Below are 22104 nucleotides of genomic sequence, written 5' to 3' on the forward strand. Positions count from 1 at the left end.
ATGCTCCTCTCACTGACCACCAATGAAAGAGGTGCCCCTTCCGGAAGTGCGGCGGGGGCCAGATAAATGGCCTCAGGGGGCCGCATGTGGCCCGCGGGCTGTAGTTTGGGGACCCCTGCTCTAAGCCCTGGTTTAGCATCAGCCACTTGATGTGGTCTCATAAGGGTCCGGTCAGATGCTATATGAAAAGGCTTGTGCCGTAAACATCTAAAGTATTATGGGTTCTGCATCTTCCAGGCCGCTGTTTTTCTGATACTTTATCTTGTTTTCTAAGGTAACATTGTTTCTCTTGTTTACTGTGTTTTTCCATGTAGATAGAGAGGCTTAGAGTTCTTCGTGACACATGGGTAAATCTTGTCTAGTGCAGGTTTAGGAGTGCTGGTCTTTTTATTATTTATTTATTTAGTCTTTTTCTGAAGTGAGAAGTGGGGAGGCAGACAGACTCCTGCATGTGCCTGGCCGGGATCCACCCGGCATGCCCACCAGGGGAGATGCTCTGCCCATCTGGGCCGTTGCTCAGTTGTGGCCAGAGCCATTCTAGCGCCTGAGGCAGAGGCCTTAGAGCCACCCTCAGCACCTGGGCCAACTTTGCTCCAATGGAGCCTTGGCTGCGGGAGGGGAAGAGAGAGACAGAGAGGAAGGAGAGGGGGAGAGGTGGAGAAGCAGGTGCGCCCTTCTCCTGTGTGCCCTGGCCGGGAATCGAACCCAGGACTTCCACATGCTGAACCGACGCTCTACTGCTGAGTTAACCGGCCAGGGCCAAGGAGTGCTGTCTTTATATGAGACAGTGGGGTGGAAGGGTTGGTGTGTTATGAAAAAACTCTCATTCTGCCCATTTCACTCCTCCTGATCCAGCCAAGGAGAGGTTGTTCTGACCATTATAACATTGGTTTTTGAGAATCATCAAATATTAATATACTTGGTTCTTGGAAAAAATAAAACGTTCGAGAGTTCTTTTCTACCAGCGGTGTCGCGCTGGAAACGGGGCTGCCGTAAATTTTGTTTTACTTTTCACGATTCCCAGGGTAGCAGCCTGCCAGGCTGATAATAATGGACTTGTGTCACCTAACAGGACGTTTGTTGTTAGATTTATTAGCAATGTGATTCTGCTTTTTGAGGGAAGACTGTCTAGTGAAATCCCACGGATATGGAAAGCGATATATTTTAGAAGACAATTTGTCTTGGAAGTCTGCCTTTCAGGAATCTAGAATTATAGTTTTGGGGTGTGTGTTTTTAATTGTATATCACTAATAATTTTAGAAAGCCATCCGTTCCCAGTTTTTCTCCCAACAGCTATTCCAGTCCAACAGCTATTTCAGTGGGTAACAGCTCCCCTAAATTGTTCTCTTTCTTTCTTTCTTTTTTTTTTTTTTTTTTTTTTTTTTTGTATTTTTCTGAAGCTGGAAATGGGGAGAGACAGTCAGACAGACTCCTGCATGAGCCCAACCGGGATCCACCAGGGGGCGACGCTCTGCCCAGGGGGCGATGCTCTGCCAGGACTAGAGCCACTCTAGCGCCTGGGGCAGAGGCCAAGGAGCCATCCCCAGCACCCGGGCCATCTTTGCTCCAATGGAGCCTTGGCTGCGGGAGGGAAGAGAGAGACAGAGAGGAAGGGGGGGAGTGGAGAAGCAGATGGGCGCTTCTCCTATGTGCCCTGGCCGGGAATCGAACCCGGGTCCCCTGCACGCCAGGCCGACGCTCTTCCGCTGAGCCAACTGGCCAGGCCCCCTGTTCTCTTTCTTATATTTGGTCATAGAAGAATGTTTCACTAAACAATACATTGTAGCGCTTTGTTGGTTTTAGGTATCATAGTCTGTGTATTCCTCCCAGTTTGATCTTCTCATTCAATTACTAGCTCAGAACTAACCTCTGGTATAGCAGCTGTGCTTCACCCTACACATTTTTTTTTTATTTTTATCCAACTTACTCGGACCCCATTTCTTTCCCCTGGTCTCTTAGCAAGACATCTCTGCCAAGGGTCCTTTTTTTTCCCTCCATTTATTGAGACCATTGTGAGTGTCTTAATCCAGCAGTAACCATGGAAACACTGTAATTCTTTTTTTTTTTTTCCAGGATAAGAGAGGTCAAGTAAATGAACTTAAACAAATATAATCAGTCTGTTTACCATTTAAATCTCTTTACTAATGCTGAGAAAATCACTATCATTACTTTAAGTGGTAAGAGGTCACTAACACTCAATTTTATAATGATAGTTACAATGTCACATAAAGCAGCGGTATCACCAAAGACTTCCTTACCTATAAACATCAATTTTTAAAAACCTGAATATTGTTAATGCACTGAAGATTAGAGCGATGGTGCTACATCTTCTTTGTCGTAGAGAATAAACTCTTATGTGTTCTAACTATTCTTGAATGTGTTTTTTTTATATTTACTCCCTTCAGCAAGGCTTATATGATTTAGTTATTAAATATTAAAGCAAATTATTATGTTATAAAATTATATTCAAATTCTAGTATTCCCAGGTCAAAAGCTTTTACTAAGTTATTGGCCAATTATTGAAGCTCTAACGCTAATCATATAACCAAAGATAATTGGTCATATCTAAGTTTTTGTTCATCTTTCACTTCATTTAAAAATTCTCAGAACCTGGCCAGTGGTGGCGCAGTAGATAAAGCTTTGACCTGGCATGCTGAGATTGCCAGTTCGAAACCCCAGTCTTGCCCGATCTAGGCACATACAAGAAGCAACTATACTAGTGGATGCTTCCTGCTCCTCCCCCTTTCTCTCTCTCTCTCTCTCCCTCTCCTTCTCTCTCCTTCTCTCTCCTCTCTCTAAAATCAATTAAAAAAATTAAAAGGATGAACAAGTCAAAAAAAAAAATTCTATGAAGCCTCAAGTCAACAGAGATGGTTCTTGGCAACCTAGTAGCAAATGTAAACTAATTTGGGATTCTAGAAAGCCTAGAATACGATTACTGATTGATCGCCGGGTGACCGTGAACCTTGGCACCTCCATTTAATTTGGAATATGCTGAATTTTCAAATTCCCGTGATGGTAACAGTTGACTCAGGGATAGTTGGTAAGATCTGCACACTAGGCATCTGTAATTTGGGCAGTTATTAAGGATATGTATATATATATGTTTTTGTTTGTTTGTTTGTTTGTTTGCTTGCTTGCTTGCGTTAAGGAAAGAGAAAACTGGCCTGTTTAGAGAAACACAGCCTATCAGAAAGCAGCATAAAGGAGTTACCCCCGCCCCCCATGAAGGGGACGAATCCCTTTTGTTCCTGGTCTGGTTCCGTCCTGGTTAGGGAGACCCCTGACGCCTTACCCAGGGTACATGTACAGTTCAGCCCCTGGTCACAGAGGAGCGTGACGACCCCACATCGACAATAAATGTCACTCACGGTGCACAAAGGGAGAATCTCTAACGGTGGCATTGTAAGTTTTAAGGGTTGCGGGGGAGGGGTGGGCGTAGAGATGTTAAGAAAAGATCATGTACTTGACTTCCCTGCCCTGAAACTGTTAGTTGACTGACCCTTCGGCTGTGTTGGCCTCATTGGCCTCAGTGTTGTTAGGGCCACCACCCCACGGCGCCTGGCCTCGAATTCCCCGACCATCCATCCAGTGTTTCCTTGCTTGTTGTAGGGGCAATGCTTCTGTTCTGTGTCTTTTTTCATTTTATGACGTTCCTGTTTTTTTCCTGAGCCTATCACGAAGATGTGGGCTCAGCCCAGGGCACAGACCCTTGTGGTTTAAAGTCCCGAGAGGGAGAACTCTAATAAGGTCCCCTGGGTGGCTGTGGGCCAGGTGGCCGCGGGCCAGGTTAGGAATTCACATCCGCCTGAATAAGAGACTAGACCAGGGGTCCCCAAACTACGGCCCGCGGGCCGCATGCGGCCCCCTGAGGCCATTTATCCGGCCCCCACCGCACTTCCGGAAGGGGCACCGCTTTCATTGGTAGTCAGTGAGAGGAGCATAGTTCCCATTGAAATACTGGTCAGTTTGTTGATTTAAATTTACTTGTTCTTTATTTTAAATATTGTATTTGTTCTCATTTTGTTTTTTTACTTTAAAATAAGATATGTGCAGTGTGCATAGGGATTTGTTCATAGTTTTTTTTTATAGTCTGGCCCTCCAATGGTCTGAGGGACAGTGAACTGGCCCCCTGTGTAAAAAGTTTGGGGACCCCTGGACTAGACATCGGTTTGTATCTGAATGAGGGCATCCTTTGGGATCCCAGAGCTCAGATAGACCCAGCAGTGTAGGTCTGGTTCTTAGGAAGGTCTTAGAAGCCCCGGGATGATCAAGTTCAAGCATGTGGAGGGTGGAATGGGAGAGGAGGAGGAGTGGACGGATGTATCACCGCACGCTGGTACCCGGGTCCAGCCACAGGGCGTTGGAGGGGTCCAGCCACAGGGTGTTGGAGGGGTCCAGCCACAGGGCGTTGGAGGTCTGTGTTCTGAGGAGAGGCCCCTGACAGATCGGGGGGGCAGACAGGAAGGACCCCAGACCCAGAGGGATGGACGAATGGGAAAGGATCCGTACCTACCTGAGACTCGAATGGAAGCCCAGACCCCCTCGTCTGGTCAGCAGTAACTACCACGGAGTTCCGGGGCCGCAGGACGAGAACCCCCCCCTGGGGCCGGGGTTTCAGTCTAGCCTCCTGCAGTGCATCATCGAAGCACCTCCTACGGCCAGGCTGGAAGCTGGGTGCGTAAGAGCAGCAACAGTCTCTCCTCTTCCAAAGCATGGACTCGAGCCCACGGTCCGGACAGGAATCTGGACATCCACCATGCAGGTGTTAACAGTGACAGTTGAGGAAGGTGTATGTGTCGATGGTGGCTTGAGCCACAGCCTGGATGGTATGGGAGAGATCAGATAGGCTTCCCCAGGAGCCGAAGTCGAGGCTCAGACCAGAAGAGAGGACAGAAGCCGAGACCCTGCAGACACAGGGGTCCCTGTGGTTGAATAAGCAGGAAGTGCAGGTTACATACAGAAGGATGTCTTAACTGCCCCTTCCTCTGTGGGTGACACAGTATGGTGACCTGCCCGCGGAGTCTGTTCACCCACCTGGCCGAGCGCTTCTGCGCAGACGCCGTGAACTACCTAGGGGACAAGCATTTGGAGTGGGGACAGAACAGAGGGGAGAATTCGGGGCTTGATAGTGTGGCTCTGGGGCGCAGGACATAGAGGAAAACCAGCCTCATGGAGTGTGACCGTGTGCGCACAGGTCTGCTCAGACCACAGCGGCACAGCACACGAGCCAGTGCCTACCTGGGTGGGGGGGTACACGGACCCCGGGCGCGGGGCGGGGCACAGAGCAGGGATTTGAGCACTTGCCAAGGCAGAGACTTGACCCCCTGGGCTTTGAGGTCCCAGAGTGGCTTAACTTGTCATTTCCCCCATTAAGATCCTGTGACGATGTGGTTTTCTGCCAGCAATTCCAAGCGAGGCTGGTGATGTTGCCCACAGTTACAATAGACGTGAAAATGGCTTAATTAGTGAAACATTAACTGGCAGGATGACTATAAGGAAAAATGTACATATTTAAGGAGGCTTATTGTAACATTTATACCATTTATTTTATAATATACTAATTCGAATGTAAAACCGAATGTAAATTACCAGAAATTAACATGCAATGCGAAGAAAAGCCCTTTTATCCTCCGCAACTGTAGCATTTGGCAGATTCAGGAATAAATAATCTTTTGTGGCAAGGGTATGCCTTATCAAACATATGCAGATCAGTACTAATTAATGCTAATTAAGGTTTCCTGTCTATCTAGTTGGAAAAACGTCCAAATGTTATGAAATCCAGTTAGTATGCCTATTACGCTAATTGTTTTATATGGGGTGGTTCTTAATTAAAATATGTAAATTGACCTTAATTGCTATATACTAATGGGGGTTCATGTTATCTCACTAAAAGTGACAAGATGGTGAGGAGGGGAACTTAAATGAGTAATTCCGATAAATCCTTAACTAAATGACCTTTACTCAAAACTAATTTTAATTGGAAGTTGGCTGAAGAAACATTTTTCTTCTTTGTTTCTTTTTCATTTTTTGGTAATGTAAGAATGTTCCTCCTCTTTGTTAATAGAAGCAGAGAGGCAGTGGTGGGTTGTTCATTATACTTTACAAGCAGGTTAATTTGACAGTTGACTGCTGATAGTGATCGGGAAGGTATTGCTGCATCCCTATGTCATTCCTGGGAAGAGTGACTATGTGGATTCATAGCTAGAACCCTGTGGGTCAGGTGACCTGGTCAGTGTGTTAGGACCTGTGTTAGTTACATTGTGCTGAGCCAGCAGTACTGATATGCACTTGGATGTCTGATTTACATTAGAATTACTCTTTAGGGATGAAAATTCTTTACAAACATTAACTCTTAATAATTGGGATTAAAAAATCTCAGTTGTGGAAGGGGCGGGTGGGGGGCTGGGGTGTTGGGTAAGAGAGGTGGAGGGATCGAGCAAATAAGGACCAAAAGAAAAAAAAAAAACAAGAAAAAAACCTCATGAACACAGACAACAGTGTGGTAGCTGCAGGGGTGGGGGGAGGGGAGAGTATGGGGGTGTACATGGTGATGGAAGGAGACTTGACTTTGGGGTGAACGCACAATCCAGTGTACAGAATGTGTTGTAGAATTGAGTACCTGCCTGCTACGTGATTATGATAGGCAGCATCACCCCAATAAAATTCAATTAAAAAAAAATCTCCTTGGAAACTATTTAGATTAAATAGACTGAAATGATATTCTTACATTTTACTGCTCGCGCTTTTATTTATTGTTTAATGGCAAACAAATGAAAATGTGTATGCCCCAAAACCAGTGTAAATGAAATGTACATATTTTTTTTTTTTTCACCAGGCTAACCTTATCATCACAGGGTGCAATTTCAATAAAGCTAACCAATATTGTATTGTACTCTCTCATGTGGAACTAGTTAATGTTCAACTGCAATTTAAAATACCTTTTAAGAGGCTTCCAGAGAAGTGTGGGAAGGGACTTGGTAAAATATTGTCATGGAAATGAGCCTAGAATTACAGATCATAGCTTTTCTTTGTCAAACAGAGACTCACTATCTTTTCCCCTTTCATCAGGACATCGTGACCAACGTCTCACCCCGGATCGTCCGGGGGACCACCTCAGGCCCCGCGTACGGCCCCGGACAGAGCTCCTTCCTGAATATCGAGCTCATCAGTGAGAAGACGGCTGACTACTGGTGTCAGAGTGTCACCGAGCTGAAGGCTGACTTCCCAGACAACGTGAGTGTGATTTAATGTCTGAAACAAAAGAATTGGCACACGTTGGTGAATGTTTATTTAAACATCAATTCATAGGCTTATAAATATTAATGTGCATAATATATTTTATTAAAGAGTCTGCGGGTCCCTTTGCTGCTGCGCAGGGAGACGGAGACGGGAAGACAGGCTCAAGGACTGGCGCAGACCCGCACAGCCTGCGCGGCTTTGTTATAGACGGGCGCCACGTGGGAGCAGGAAGTGTCGGGCCTGAGCAAGGGGGAGGGCCACCAACTCCTCCTCTTATTGAGTTGCTTTTCCTTCTACGGGGCTGGTATTTATGAAGGTGATGACCCTACCCAGAAACTGCAAACTATAAATCATTTCAAATGTAAACCCCAGGCAGAAGCCAAGTCTCCTCTTCAGTGGTTTACTCTTTCAGTGGGAAACAATTTACCCAACCATTTTAGCACCCTTTCTATTCAATCAGTCAATGATCTTTCAGAGAACCCTCCCCCACCCCCTTCTAAAGGACTAGACACAGATACTACGGTGAAATATGGCTGACATCGACTATTTCATTTCTTTGTGGACTTTTTTTTTTATGTGGCCTGTAGTTTTTTAACCTATAGATAGTATTTTCTCTTTAATAATTGGTGACACTTGTCCTTCCTGTCGTTCATTCGTTCTTTGTCTCTCCCTCTTCCGATCTCTGCCCGCAACATGGACACAACTGCTCACGTGTTTCTCTCCCCCTCCCTCTCCCCTTCTCCCCCTCTCCTTTCTCTCTCCCCATCTCCTTCTCTCTCCCCTTACCCCCCCCCCCTTTGCCCTCGCTCTCTCTCCCTTTCTTGCTGAATGAGCTGGTGGAGAACTGAACTAAAGTTTAGGGCAATGCGTATGTGTGTATATATTCTAGGGAAGCTTTTTTTACATCGAGGCATCCGAGACCCATAAGAGCACTTCCAAGTATTCTGACGATATGTCTCTCCAAAGCTAATGAAATTTGTGGGTGTTTGCCCAAAAGCCAATAAAAGAAAATCTTACAAGGGAGTTTAGATATCACACTACTGCCGAACCCATCGAGTTTTATTTTCTCGTAGAAAGTGCTGTTTCAAGATTCTCTCTTACCTTGAAACAAAATATAATCACAGAGAATAGAATTTATCTTCCCCAAGTCACCCTTTCGAGACATGAAGGGAAGTACTGAGACCCATCTGAAATCTAGAGCTTCCACTTATTAGGAGCTTTTTGGTTTTTCTGGGATCGGTGTTGCAGTATTCTCTGTTATTTCATAATGCAATCAAGACTAATAACCATCATGTTGCACTCTATGTGTTTTAAAGGACACATGCCATTTGGGAAGCTTTCTCTCAGAATGACAGGTGGTCAACCATAAAAATCATTTATATACACATACATATATACATTTATAAATATATACATATATGTATATACACACATATTTATATATGTATATACACATACATATATACATATATGTATACATATATATTTAAGCTTGGTTTACAGTCTTAAGCACTTTGCTAGGTACGGACCATGTAATAAGATAGTGGTAGTAATAATAATAAAGGTGAACACTTACGTAGTATTCATTCTGTACTAGGTATGGTCATAAATGCTTTTATACATCATTGCACTCATTTAATCTTTTGACGGCCTCCTAAGGTAGGTGCTAGTATTTTCCGCTTTGCAGGGATGAGGGAACTGAGGCACGCAGCGGTTAAGGAGCATGCTCAAGGTTGCACGGCTGTTACAGATAGTGAATTCAGAATGTGAGCTAGAAGTGAGAGCTTCTCATCCATGCTCCAGGCTGCTAACAGTGGTCCTTCCAGCATCTCCCTCTCTGCTGCAGTGGTGTTTCAGTCGTCCACATGGTCGGTAGTCCCTTTTAGGCAACATAAGAATGGTATGAAATATCATTTCCCAAATACTGCTTCCATAGTATTTAGCTACAACCATGTATTTGGAAAAAAGGAAAAGTCCCTGTCAGGTCGGTGGAGAATGAGGAAGGTCATGTGAGATACCAGACCCGTGAACTTGGGCTAGAGCCGCCCACATGCACACGCACCATAAGAAACTTCTCAGGAGTCCTTGGAAAAAGAGTGACTGTCAGTCAGTGAGATTTCTCCACGTCATATCAGCTCGACCACCCTAGGGACCCTTTAAATTCCCCCCACGCAGTTTCATCCGTGCGACTTCCCTGGCCTCCACGTCCCCCGGACCAGGTAACATTGTCAGGGAAGCGCTCTGTTCTCCATAAAGCTTTTGCTTATCCACACTTTGTGGCTATGCCCCTTCCTTCTTCCTCGGCGGGGAAAAATACCTTCCTTACACTTGGTGCCGAAACCCGGGAGGAGTAAGAAGCCCGCTGGGGCCGCTCCTCCCCCCTTGCCCTCCGAGAAAGAACCAGGACCTCTGACTTTCCACCCACTTCGGCACACGGTGCGGTAAGACCCTGCCTCCAGCCTCCCCTCAGTTCTTTCCGCTGAGACTCCCTGTCCGAAACCGCAGCTGCGTCAAGGACCTCTTGTCTGTTCCGAGTGTGTGTGTGCCTGTGGAGACGTCCTGGTCACTCCCACTTTACTTAACCGTCCTGATGCCAGAGATTGAGCTGCAGGACGCCAATTCTCAACTCTGACCACTCCCAGGACTGAGGGCGGCCACAGGGGCACAGGAATCTAAACCTGACTCAAAAACACTCCTGGGGTTGCCTTATCTGAAATCTCTCCCTCCCTAAAGAAGAAGAAACTGTTCTTCTTCTCCGCTGTGGCCGGGCCACAGAACCCACTGGATGATCAAACCAGGTAGCCTCCTGAAGGGACTTTCGGTTTTAACACCCTCACCAATTTAACTATCGCCAAAAGAACTGGGAACTGGTTGGAGATCCCTTACATTCGGGGCTTCTAGTTATTCGCGCTCCCGTCCTAATCTTTGCACCGCCTGTTTTACCACACAGGTCATTTCTGGCCAGAGAAACCTCACCTAAACCCTCCGCTCCTGATCTTTCCTCCTTCACCGACCCCCAACTCTCCCCCTCCTGGCTGACCCCCGGGGGCGCCCCTCTCTCGGGACCCCTCTCAGGTCCCTCTGTGGACCTCTTCCACTCAGGTCTCTTCCCTCCAAGAACCCCCTCCCCTCCCTTTGCAGAATCCTGTTTTTCATTCACCTGCAAATACCATTTCTCTTTCTGCTCCCCTGCCAGCCCGGTGCCCCTCCCTTCTCCACTGTGTTCTCAAGCCCCTCCTCCGTCAATTTACACTCCACCAGCCATTGGCCCTGTCCTGCTTCTGGCTCCGACATTTCCTGCTGCATCTGGGTGCCAGGCTCCCCAGGAGCCCCCCTCCTCTTATTCCCAACCCCCAAACCTTTATCCGAAACCTGTGAACATGGCATCTAAAGTTTTTAATGGTCACGGCTAGTAGAAATGGCCAAAGCTGTTTGCCAGGCCCGCATGCAGCAGAAGGTAACACCCCTCAAAGCCACCACCTGCCGATCTCCCTCTCCCCACGACGCCCCTAACCAGCAGGAAGTAGCCAGACGAATAAACCACACTCCTATTTAACACAAAAGGTCAGAATGTCAGGTCGGTGGATAATGGGGAAAGGTCACGTGAGAAACCAGACATGGGAACTTTGACTAGAGCCGCCCACATCCATGCGCGCCAAAAGAAACTTCCCAGGAGTCCTTGGAAAAAGAGTAACTGTCCATTAGCCAGTGAGATTTCACCACGTATCAGCTCGACCACCCTAGACGAGACCCTTTAAATATCCCCCACGTGGTTTCATCCGTGTGACTTCCCTGGCTTCCATGTCCCCTGGACCAGGGAACATCATCCGGGAAGCGCTCTGTACTCCATAAAGCTTTTGCTTATCCACACTTCGTGGCTACGCCCCTTCCTTCTCCCTCGGCGGGGATGGGGGGGATACCTTACCGTCCCTATCCCTAAAAAATAACACTGAGCAAGGGCTTGTAGCAAGCCCCCCCCCATACTTTTTACCCTCTCCTGGGCTTTGTCATAATAATGGGCTTCCACAAGTGACAGGGAGTAGACACACACATGCGAGAGAGAGCTGAGACAAGCCCGTGGTAGGTGATTCCGCAGTCAAGTAGAAAGAAGAGAGACACATTGAAACGTTCCTTCCCATTCCCCTGGAAACAATTTTCTTCTCCTAGAACGCTTTTTCCCTTCCGAGAAAACAATGCCTGCTTTTCCCGTGGCTAATCTTTCAGCCTTTAGATCACGCTCATTCTCCTCCTAATATGTATTCTGAGAACTAATCATTTTTTTAACATGTTTGACTCTCTGTACAAAAGGTAACATTTTAAATACAATGACAGTGGCATTCCCATTTGAACCCAGAGAAATAGAGCGTGTGACCCCTCAGATACTGCCCTGGGGAGAGGAGATAGCCCCCCCCACCGTTTGGAAATCAGTGCCAGGCCCACCCAAGGAGCAAGCAGAGTGAAAGAGGCTGACCCTCCCCTTTTCACTTTTAATTATCGCTCTGGCTGGAGTTCTTTCTCACCTGCTTCTCCACTGTGTGTCCGCTGCCTGTAATGACAGGGTTTGGATAATGGGACCCGCTGTGGCCACATCGAAGCAAGGGCTAACTTTTCTGAAAAAGACATGGTGCTGGGGGCATTGGGGTCTGCTAATATCCATGGTTAGTCTCTCTGCGTCCAGAGAGCCGGTGCCAGGCGACCGTGCACTCAGCACAGCGGAGAGGTGTCCGGAGCCCTTGAAATATATCGGAAGGGCTTGCTTCTGAAGGATCACAGAGTTTTATACAGCAGAGCTACTCCTATGCTCCACCTCTGCCCGTCTTTCCGGGTTTCCTTGGGTTTATCTGTGAATTGACTCTGGCACAGGGATCGTTGTGGTAACAATGTATCACCAACTAAGGGTGTTTTGTTGTTGTTGCTGTTGTCCGTAAGCTGCCATTTCGAATGCTTATTATGAAATGTACGCTGTCATTAGGGCTTGCGGAATCAGTTTTAAGTGAATCCTTTCATGCTCACTGCAGAAGCCTTCCACATCGTATACTTTAGGCTTGGAAAGAACATACCCCCCCCCCCCCCCACACACACACAAAATACGCGTTGCATTTTGTCCGTCTGCACTGAATTAGCAGAAGCAAAGCCTGCCCTGTCCTGCCCTGTGCGGCCACCAGAGTCAGGGTCAGGCCCGGGTTCGGGGTTCTCGCCGGGGTATCCGCTGGTGGAGGCGGAGGGAAGGGTGGACGTTCTTAGGGACACGAGTACAGGAGGGACCAGGGTGACGGGAACGTCCTCGGGTGACGGGCCCCTCACTTCTTCAGCTTCTTCCTGGAGGCCAGTGTGCGCACACGAGCTCGTCCCCTCGGCAAGCAGGTCCCCTGGGGGGAGGTCACTTTCCTGACCCGCCGCCCCCGCAGGCAGGCTCCGTGCCAGGGTGTGTGCCGTGGATGCCCGGGGCACCCCGGTGAAGCCCAAGAGAGGGCCTTTTACCCAAGAAACGTTGTAGAAATGCATACAATCAAATCCGTCAGTTACAGAGGCTTCCGACAATAGAAAAAACCAAAACCCTCAAAATCTTTTTTAGCAGACGTGGCATAGTGTCCCCCACTGCCCTGTAGTCTAGGGCCCTTGGTCGGCAAAACGCGGCTCGCGAGCCACAGGTAGCTCTTTGGCCCCTTGAGTGTGGCTCTTCCACAACATACCACGTGCGGACGCTACCTCGATAAGGAATGTACCTGCCTGTATAGTTTAAATTTTAAAAATTTGGCTTTTAAAGGGAATTTCAATCGTTGTCCTGTTGATATCTGGCTCTGCTGACTGATGAGTGTGCTGGCCACTGGGGCAGGGGCAGACGTGACGAGGACTGCGATCCCGACGGTGTCAGCGCCGGCGAAGGCAAGGGTGCAGTGATGGCCTGGGTGTCTCTGGGGCGAAGGGAGGGGTGGAGCATGCTGCTGTGCTTTGCGGCATTCGCGGTGGGGGGACGCCGAAGTCCAGTGGGGACTCCGTGAACATAAAGCTCTGAATTCTTCCCCACGCAAGTTCGTGAATTTCCAGTATTCTCTCAAAATCTCCATGGGCCTCAGGTAAAAACCTACGCCCCGTGGGTCTCAGTTCTGGTCACGTTTAGAGTCTCCTAGGGAGGTCACAACACATGTCCATGGATAGACCTTGTCCTAACTCAGTCACTCCAGAAATCGTGTACCTACCTGTAGGAGTGTGTGTGTGTGTGTGTGTGTGTATGTGTGTGAGTGTGTGTGTGTGAGTGTGTGTGTATGTGTGTGTGAGTGTGTGTGAGTGTGTGCGTGTGTGTGTGCGCGTGTGTGTGCACGCCTGTGTGCATGTGTTTCTACAAAGCTTACCAGTTGATTTTACCGCATTATACAACCAGTATCATTCACAACCCCCGACGGGTATGATTAAACATTTGTAAATCTCAGCAGTATCTGGTGGGTGCTTTCTGTATGTGTCCTGGTTGCATGGAAGGGTCTGTGTGTCTAAGAAGCAAAGACTATTCCCTGACAGATGAGGATACGGATGTGACGATGGGGCATGAACTGTCCCGTGTCCCGTAGTAAGTGGAGGCACGGGGACAGGACTCTTCTGTGACGCCTTGCAGAGGGCTTCCCTTGTCCCTAGGAAGCCTGAGGAATGGAGTGTGGCCATTCCAGTCCTCCCAGTGACACCATGCTCTCGGAACCGCAGGCCCTCGGAGGAAAAAGCCCTTTTATTTGACAAAGGAAGCGGCTCTGTCTTTGGCCACCGTGATTTGCTCACTGGTCCCCGTGCAGGACATGATTGTGTCACCGGTCCCTGTGAGGGGCCGTGTCCGGCCAGCTGACACTGGAGAGCAGCGTCAGGGACTGACGGTGGACCTGGGTGGACCTGGTTCGGCCTGGCCCCTGGCCCGTGGCCAGGTCTGGGTCTATAAATTGGGGAGGCGAGGGGATGAGTTGCGTCCGGGTCCCCCCTACACGGCGGGTGCCCACTGCGTGTGCTTGGGGCGCGCGTCACTCAGAGCTGGTGTCACCTCTTCTCACGGAGGCCGACTCAGCAGAGGCCAGCGGCCTTTCCTTGCGGTATTTACTGTTAAGTCCCGCTCACGGGCCACAGGGCTTCGTTCCTGACTCGACCTGGTTAGAAAGATAAAACGCAGTAACAGATCAGAGTCCCACATGGGGTTGTGAGGCCAGCAGTGACCCCAGGAGACACCTCCGCCTTCTTGTCACAGGGCTGTAGTGCACGCACATCACCTCGGCCCTTCTCTCCCCCTTCACATCCCAGAGAGGGTGTTCGCCAGCGGATACCTGAGCATCCTTGCCCGGGAAGGAGTCCCCTCCGCTCCCCCTGGAGTGTTTGTGGCTCATCCAGCCCCTGTCTGTAGTTTCCCGTGTGGATTTACTCTGAGCAGCTCGGGGAGATGCTGGGGCACATAGCGAAGAGAACCGGGGGGTGGGGGGGAGTGAGGACCCTTCCTTCCTGCTGGAGGTCAACACTGGTTGACACCGTTCCTGTAGCCCAGGGGCTGCAGGTACTGACTTCCCGAGCTCCCTTCTCTGCCACAGTCCAGGATGATCACCTGGTCACAATACCTCACTGGTTTCTTTTTTAAGCTCCATCTAGTCTATGAAAAATAAAAGTAAAAATGAGGCCCTGGCCGATTGGCTCAGCGGTAGAGTGTTGGCCCGGCATGTGAAAGTCCTGGGTTCGATTCCCGGCCAGGGCACACAGGAGAAGCGCCCATCTGCTTCTCCACCCCTCCCCCTCTCCTTCCTCTCTGTCTCTCTCTTCCCCTCCTGCAGCCAAGGCTCCATTGGAGCAAAGTTGGCCCAGATGCTGAGGATAGCTCCATGGCCTCCACCTGGTGAGCATGCCAGGTGGATCCTGGTCGGGCACATGAGGGAGTCTGTCTCTCTGCCTCCCTGCTTCTCACTTTGGAAAAATATCAAAAAAATAAAAATTAAATTAAACAAGTTCCACTTAAAATGATAATACTGCCTTTTGGGGGCTTTTCCAATTTGGGTTGAAAGGTTAAATCCTCGTCACCCAGCTCTTTAATCGCTGCCCCCCTGCCCGAGCCACTGGTCAGTCATTACCCGCCACGCAGGTGTGGAGCGTTTTGATCACATTCCCTTTGATACTGAGTCATGGGAGTTACCGGGCGGGCGGGGCAGTAAACAGGACCTGACGCAGTACCAGGAAGCCACAGACACACTGGGAGCCGTTCCAAGCTCCCGCTCCGTGAGTGAGTGTTTAAAATGCTCGCGGTCCATGTCATGCTGCGAAGGCGGAATCTGCCGAGACTCCACCAGAGCTCTGTAAATCGTCACCCTACAGCACGTGCTGCCCACCGCATACTTCTTCCCTTTGGAATGGCCTCCCCGGCGATTCTGTACCAGCTGACCCTGGGGAGGGGGGAAGACGCGCTCAATCCAGACTCTTCTTGTGGTGAGCCGGCTCGGGAGAGATGCGACAGAAACTGCTGAAGAACGGTGTGTGTGTTTGCTGTGGGACCTGCCCCTGTCACCAAGGATAACAAAGTCATATGCTTGGGCGTCTGAAGAGATTTGTTCAGCGGGCTCCTCCCCTGAATATCAATTTGGTGACGTTTCCTGTTGGTCAGTATTCTGGTTTCTTTTGTGTGTGTGGGGGGGGACACAACTCTAAAGCATTCTTCGCTGAAAGCGTCAGGAAAACTAGGAGTGAGAAAAGGTAAGGTAAATCCTACGTCCCCTCTACCCTGCACCCTTCTGGTCCCTAACATGAATCTTTTTATCCCCAAAGTCCCCTCTAACGTTATGAGTTTGAAAATGATCGTAGATATAAGCGCCACCATTGTCTGAAAGGCTTAAAAGCAGAAGGTCCTATAAGGGTTGCTATTTAGCATAATATACGACAGTTACATGTATTGCATCACCTTGGTCACAAACCAGGTATCCTGTTATTACTTTGGGGGGGACTTGCTGATAACGACAACCTTTTCCCCACCGCTTCCTTTTCTGCCACTTGGCATTTTGGTTTTTCTTCCATTGTCCCGAATGGGGGATATGCCAGCAATTTATTTTTCACCAGGAATTAATTTCCTATCTGCCCCTTCTGTCTCCCAGAATATTTACTTGAAATTATTCTCTTTATTGTTTAAGATGGGTTTTTTTTTAAAATAAAAGTAAATAAATAAATACTTAATAACACTGTCTTAAAGGTTTACATTCGTTTACTGTCATGACTGTTTTCCTTTCTTTAACCATGATTATGGTTGGATAACTGACTCAGTTTAAGAAGAACTGAAGGCTGTGTGTGCGGCCCACGGATATGCTCTACTTGTTGTAAACCATCGGAAAGCGTGCTCTCGGAGGTACTGGGTGACGACGACTGACTCACCAGACAAACCAACGTCCTTAAAATACCACAGACGGGGTGGGACTTTGATAGGACAAACGTGGATGCAGTGAACCTTCTAACGTACTGAAATTTACACTCTGTGGCACATGGCTTCATTTTAAGAACCAACAATCTGAAAATGCGCATTAGCATGAGGGCCGCTTGGCTAAGACTCTATGTTCATACAAGCGACCTAGGATTATTCGTTTCAATAGCAGATAGGGAGAACTGATGAATTTCATCCATCAGGGAAGATACAGCAATATTTTTATGAGTCTTGTCTACTTTTCTACCAAGAGGACATTTCCCAACACATTGGAGAGAAAAGGGGAAACCTCTGTCAGAAAGGAAGGAAAAGGAAGAACAGAGATCTTTTGGCAATAAGCCTCTCCCCAAGGCAGGCTCCGAATCTCTGGGAAGCAAACGTTGAAAAAAGAGGATTTGCGAATTCAAAACCTCGTGACGTATCCGTTCGGCATGGCCGCTGACAGCAAACAGATTTCTGTTTCTGTGAGTTGATCTCACGCCAACATGGCCAAGAAGCCATGACTGTCCTTCCCATTTCGTATTGAGTCTGATACCCCGAGGAGGGTGGGTAACTTCCCAGGGATGTTCCTCAGACTGGAAGCTGTAGAATTTCCAGCTGATGGCTTGGAAGGTCCCGCAGACACACATTCACAGTAGGAAAAAAAAAAGCCTGACCAGGCGGTGGCGCAGTGGATAGAGCGTTGGACTGGGATGCGGAGGACCCAGGTTTGAGACCCTGAGGTCACCAGCTTGAGCGCAGGCTCATCTGGTTTGAGCAAAAGCTCACCAGCTTGGACCCAAGGTTGCTAGCTCGAGCAAGGGGTTACTCGGTCTGCTGTAGCCCCATGGTCAAGGCACATATGAGAAAGCAATCAATGAACAACTAAGGTGTTGCAACACGCAATGAAAAACTAATGATTGATGCTTCTCATCTCTCTCCGTTCCTGTCTGTCTGTCCCTGTCTATTCCTCTCTCTGACTCACTCTCTGTCTCTGTAAAAAATAAATAAAATTTAAAAAAAAATTAAGCCAAGCTGCAAAGTACTTCAAAACGACCAGGTAGGATCCCCCCCTTTTTTTTGTTTCACCTGGATTTTCTTCTCCTTTGGGAGGAGGTGCTTTGGAGCGGGGACAGGGGACGGAGTCAGGCAGAGGGGAGGGAGGACCGAGGACCGGGGACAGGGGACAGGGAGTCAGGCAGAGGGGAGGGAGGACCGAGGACCGGGGACAGGGGACAGGGAGTCAGGCAGAGGGGAGGGAGGACTGAGGACCGGGGACAGGGGACAGGGAGTCAGGCAGAGGGGAGGGAGGACCGGGGACAGGGGACAGGGAGTCAGGCAGAGGGGAGGGAGGACTGAGGACCGGGGACAGGGGACAGGGAGTCAGGCAGAGGGGAGGGAGGACCGGGGACAGGGGACAGGGAGTCTGGCAGAGGGGAGGGAGGACCGAGGACCGGGGACAGGGTACAGGGAGTCAGGCAGAGGGGAGGGAGGACCGAGGACCGGGGACAGGGGACAGGGAGTCAGGCAGAGGGGAGGGAGGACCGAGGACCGGGGACAGGGGACAGGGAGTCAGGCAGAGGGGAGGGAGGACCGAGGACCGGGGACAGGGGACAGGGAGTCAGGCAGAGGGGAGGGAGGACCGAGGACCGGGGACAGGGGACAGGGAGTCAGGCAGAGGGGAGGGAGGACCGAGGACCGGGGACAGGGGACAGGGAGTCAGGCAGAGGGGAGGGAGGACCGAGGACCGGGGACAGGGGACAGGGAGTCAGGCAGAGGGGAGGGAGGACCGAGGACCGGGGACAGGGGACAGGGAGTCAGGCAGAGGGGAGGGAGGACCGAGGACCCACAGAGCTCACCACGTGGAAAATGAACTCCTGACTAATCGGGCAGGGCTGTGAACAGGGCAGAAAGGGCTTGTGCTCGGCTGGGAGGGGCCCAGGGGGCGCCCAGTCCACGGGAAGCGAGTGTAAAGCGTCCAGGTGGCTATTTTCTTTCTTCTTCGCTCATGCAGACTTTTTGCCCCCAAACTCATCATCCATGGTGTACACAATGCAAAGAAATAACTTCTCGTTCAAGTCCCCTTTTCCGGTGACAGTTCCACTTTCCGTGTGTCCCCGTGCTGAGGGCGTCCGTGAGGAGTGAGGTAGCGTGACGAATACCAAATACCTCTCCTGCGGGGAGTTTCCGATCTAAATACTCATCACCCGAAAGGAAATTCTGTGTCATATTTTATTCATGCAAAATTTAGGAAAGTAAGTAGATTGACTAATCTTCCCATAAATAAATCATTTAACTCGGTACCGTTTGTTGCATTTTAATCTTTTTTCCCCCCCTCTGTTGTATCCTTTAAAAAAAAAAACAACATAACCCAATATTCATGTTATCAGCAACTGTTCTTCTGCTCAATTTGGTTTAAACTGTAAGTGGGGTTTTGGCTCTGGGGTTACGGGGTGGAGGGAAGGCGTCCTAATGTAAGAAATGAACACGTTGACAGACTCCAAAAGTTATGTGCGCCATGGATTTTTTTAAACGAGTTCGTGGAGACTGTGTGGAGCCCAACATGAGTAATGACAGTGAGAGGTGTTACCTGCCCAGGTGGTAATTCCACCTCAGTGATGTGCCTGTCAACCTGCTCTCCTCACTCCGGGCTTGTGTGTCAGGTCTTAGGACTCAGAGTTGGCCGTCTCTCTGCTGAACACCTTCCAGAACCTTCCCGGGTCAGCCTCCCACAGCCAGGAGAGATGCAGGCATCCTGGTTTGACTGTGACCTTGCAGCTCAGGCTGGACTTCTTCCCGAGGACGCAGGGAGCCAGGAAGAGACGGCCACTCCCCTCCCGTACCCCCAGAACGCCTGCCTCAGATACGCGGCAACATCAGGTGTTGAAAGAAAACCGATCAGGGATCTGAGAATGCACGTGAACCCAGAGGAACTTAATTGCGGAAAGCCGGTAGCCCTTTGGTTTTGTGTTTTTGTGTTGTTGTTGTTGTTGTTGTTGTTTTAGGAGAAAAGAGACCCCTGAAGGCTCTCACCTGCGGGAATGGTGAGGGGGAGGGCGTCACCACAGAGAAACCGGGGCTGTTTGCGAGGGTGGGTGGGCGTGGGGTGGGAGGTGAGTGAGAATCCTGACTTGTCCCCAGTGAAGACGGGGTCAGCCTTACAACTACCCTCTCCAGCCTTATTCTGTCACCTTGCCCACCACCTTCGGGGCCAGGCAGGGAAGAGGAGCCCTCATCCCGGTGGGGAGCAGACCTGCCCAGATGCCAGGGGCTGAAGGTGGAGCAGGGACAGCTTGGAGGGAAGCCCCCCCCCCCCGTCACGTGAATGAATAATTTATTCTAGGGGCCGTTTCTCAGGCCCTGTTTTATAGGATGTCTCCCAAGAATCCGGCAACAAGAAGTCCTGAGCCGGGTGGGCCCAGATGATGTCCCGTTCTCTCTCTTTTGTTTTCTCTCGAACCCCTCGGTGACACTTTCTCCGCATTCTCAGCCAGGTTGACTCACACGTGGGCAGCCTGCACAGCCCCTGAAAGGTGTACAGACAGATGCCCACGGGAATTTTGACGGGAGGAACCGGGTGTCTGGGAAAGGGTGGTCACACTTCCGTTGATGCCAAGGTCACTCTCTCCCATCCTCATCTGCACGGCGGTCACCCTCCGCTCCCTCCGGATGGTGGTCTCGCGCTGTTCCAAGGGTCCTGCCTCCGGCCCGGCCACTTTTCACTGCTTCCCTCTCATATTAAATTTCACGTGGAAGTGGACATTTTTCAAAGTTTCCCATCAGTTTTGTTGTTGTTTTTTTAAATTAGCCTCATCAATAAAGAACACATGACATAGAAAAAGGTATTTTTTAAAAGCAGCTATCAAAATACTTTATTATTCTTATTTCCAAACCCACGTCCCCGAGGCCATGGCAGCCGAGTCTAAGAAACATTTGACCAACTCTGCCTAGTGCCTGGGGGTGACTGATTTCACAGAACCGATCAGTCACGGTGAGGATTCCCCCGGGTGTCAGCATGCCCTGTGCACGGTTCCGACTGAGGGGCTTCCGGACACCTCCAGAGATTTCCCGACGACGCTGAGATTTTTCTCCCAATCATCCCTTTAAAGAGGAACCCGAGGCGAGTGGGACGGACAGGATCTGCCACTCCTCAGCATTCTCAGTAACCAGAACTGAACTGTGAACCGCAGAGCCCTCCGGGGCCAGAGAGGGTTGGGCTCCTCTGTTCCCAGGCATCTTCGAGCCCCGTCTTTCTGTTTACCAAGGAGAAGAACGAGGCTCAGAGACATGGGTCCCAACGTTGTGCAGCGGCCAGGGTTCCTCCGCCTGTCCACATTCACGGAGCACACCGTGCCTCTTTGCTCCATCTGAACTCCCGTCTAAACTCCCGTTCTTGCTTACCTCCCGGTGCCCAAGTGACACGCAGAGAGCACAGCATTAATGCCCAGCACACCTCCCGGTGCCCAAGTGACACACAGAGAGCACAGCATTAATGCCCAGCACACCTCCCGGTGCCCAAGTGACACACAGAGAGCACAGCATTAATGCCCAGCACACCTCCCGGTGCCCAAGTGACACAGCAGAGAGCACAGCATTAACGCCCGAGGTGCCCAAGTGACACAGCAGAGAGCACAGCATTAACGCCCGAGGTGCCCAAGTGACACAGCAGAGAGCACAGCATTAACGCCCAGCACACCTCCCGGTGCCCAAGTGACACGGCAGAGAACACAGCATTAACGCCCAGTGCACCTCCCGGTGCCCAAGTGACACAGCAGAGAGCACAGCATTAACGCCCGAGGTGCCCAAGTGACACAGCAGACAGCACAGCATTAACGCCCAGCGCACCTCCCGGTGCCCAAGTGACACAGCAGAGAGCACAGCATTAACGCCCAGCGCACCTCCCGGTGCCCAAGTGACACGGCAGAGAGCACAGCATTAACGCCCAGCACACCTCCCGGTGCCCAAGTGACACGGCAGAGAGCGCAGCATTAACGCCCAGTGCACCTCCCCGTGCCCAAGTGACACAGCAGACAGCACAGCATTAACGCCCAGCGCACCTCCCGGTGCCCAAGTGACACGGCAGAGAGCACAGCATTAACGCCCAGCTCACCTCCCAGTGCCCAAGTGACACGGCAGAGAGCACAGCATTAATGCCCAGCGCACCTCCCAGTGCCCAAGTGACACAGCAGACAGCACAGCATTAACGCCCAGCGCACCTCCCGGTGCCCAAGTGACACGGCAGAGAGCACAGCATTAACACCCAGCTCACCTCCCAGTGCCCAAGTGACACGGCAGAGAGCACAGCATTAACGCCCAGCTCACCTCCCAGTGCCCAAGTGACACGGCAGAGAGCACAGCATTAATGCCCAGCGCACCTCCCAGTGCCCAAGTGACACAGCAGACAGCACAGCATTAACGCCCAGCGCACCTCCCGGTGCCCAAGTGACACGGCAGAGAGCACAGCA

General features: G+C 50.2%; 1 protein-coding gene across 2 annotated transcripts in view; it reads left to right on the forward strand.

The window, feature by feature from the left end:
• DPYD (dihydropyrimidine dehydrogenase) overlaps positions 1–22104 on the forward strand; it is a 673084-nt gene that overhangs the window by 379273 nt on the left and 271707 nt on the right. For both annotated transcript variants that reach the window (XM_066352595.1, XM_066352596.1), the window contains exon 14: positions 7072–7236. In XM_066352595.1, the coding sequence (XP_066208692.1) occupies positions 7072–7236 (165 nt within the window). The remainder of the gene's footprint in view (positions 1–7071; positions 7237–22104) is intronic.

Source organism: Saccopteryx leptura, chromosome 11 (genome assembly GCF_036850995.1).
Source record: "Saccopteryx leptura isolate mSacLep1 chromosome 11, mSacLep1_pri_phased_curated, whole genome shotgun sequence".
Taxonomy (NCBI): domain Eukaryota; kingdom Metazoa; phylum Chordata; class Mammalia; order Chiroptera; family Emballonuridae; genus Saccopteryx; species Saccopteryx leptura.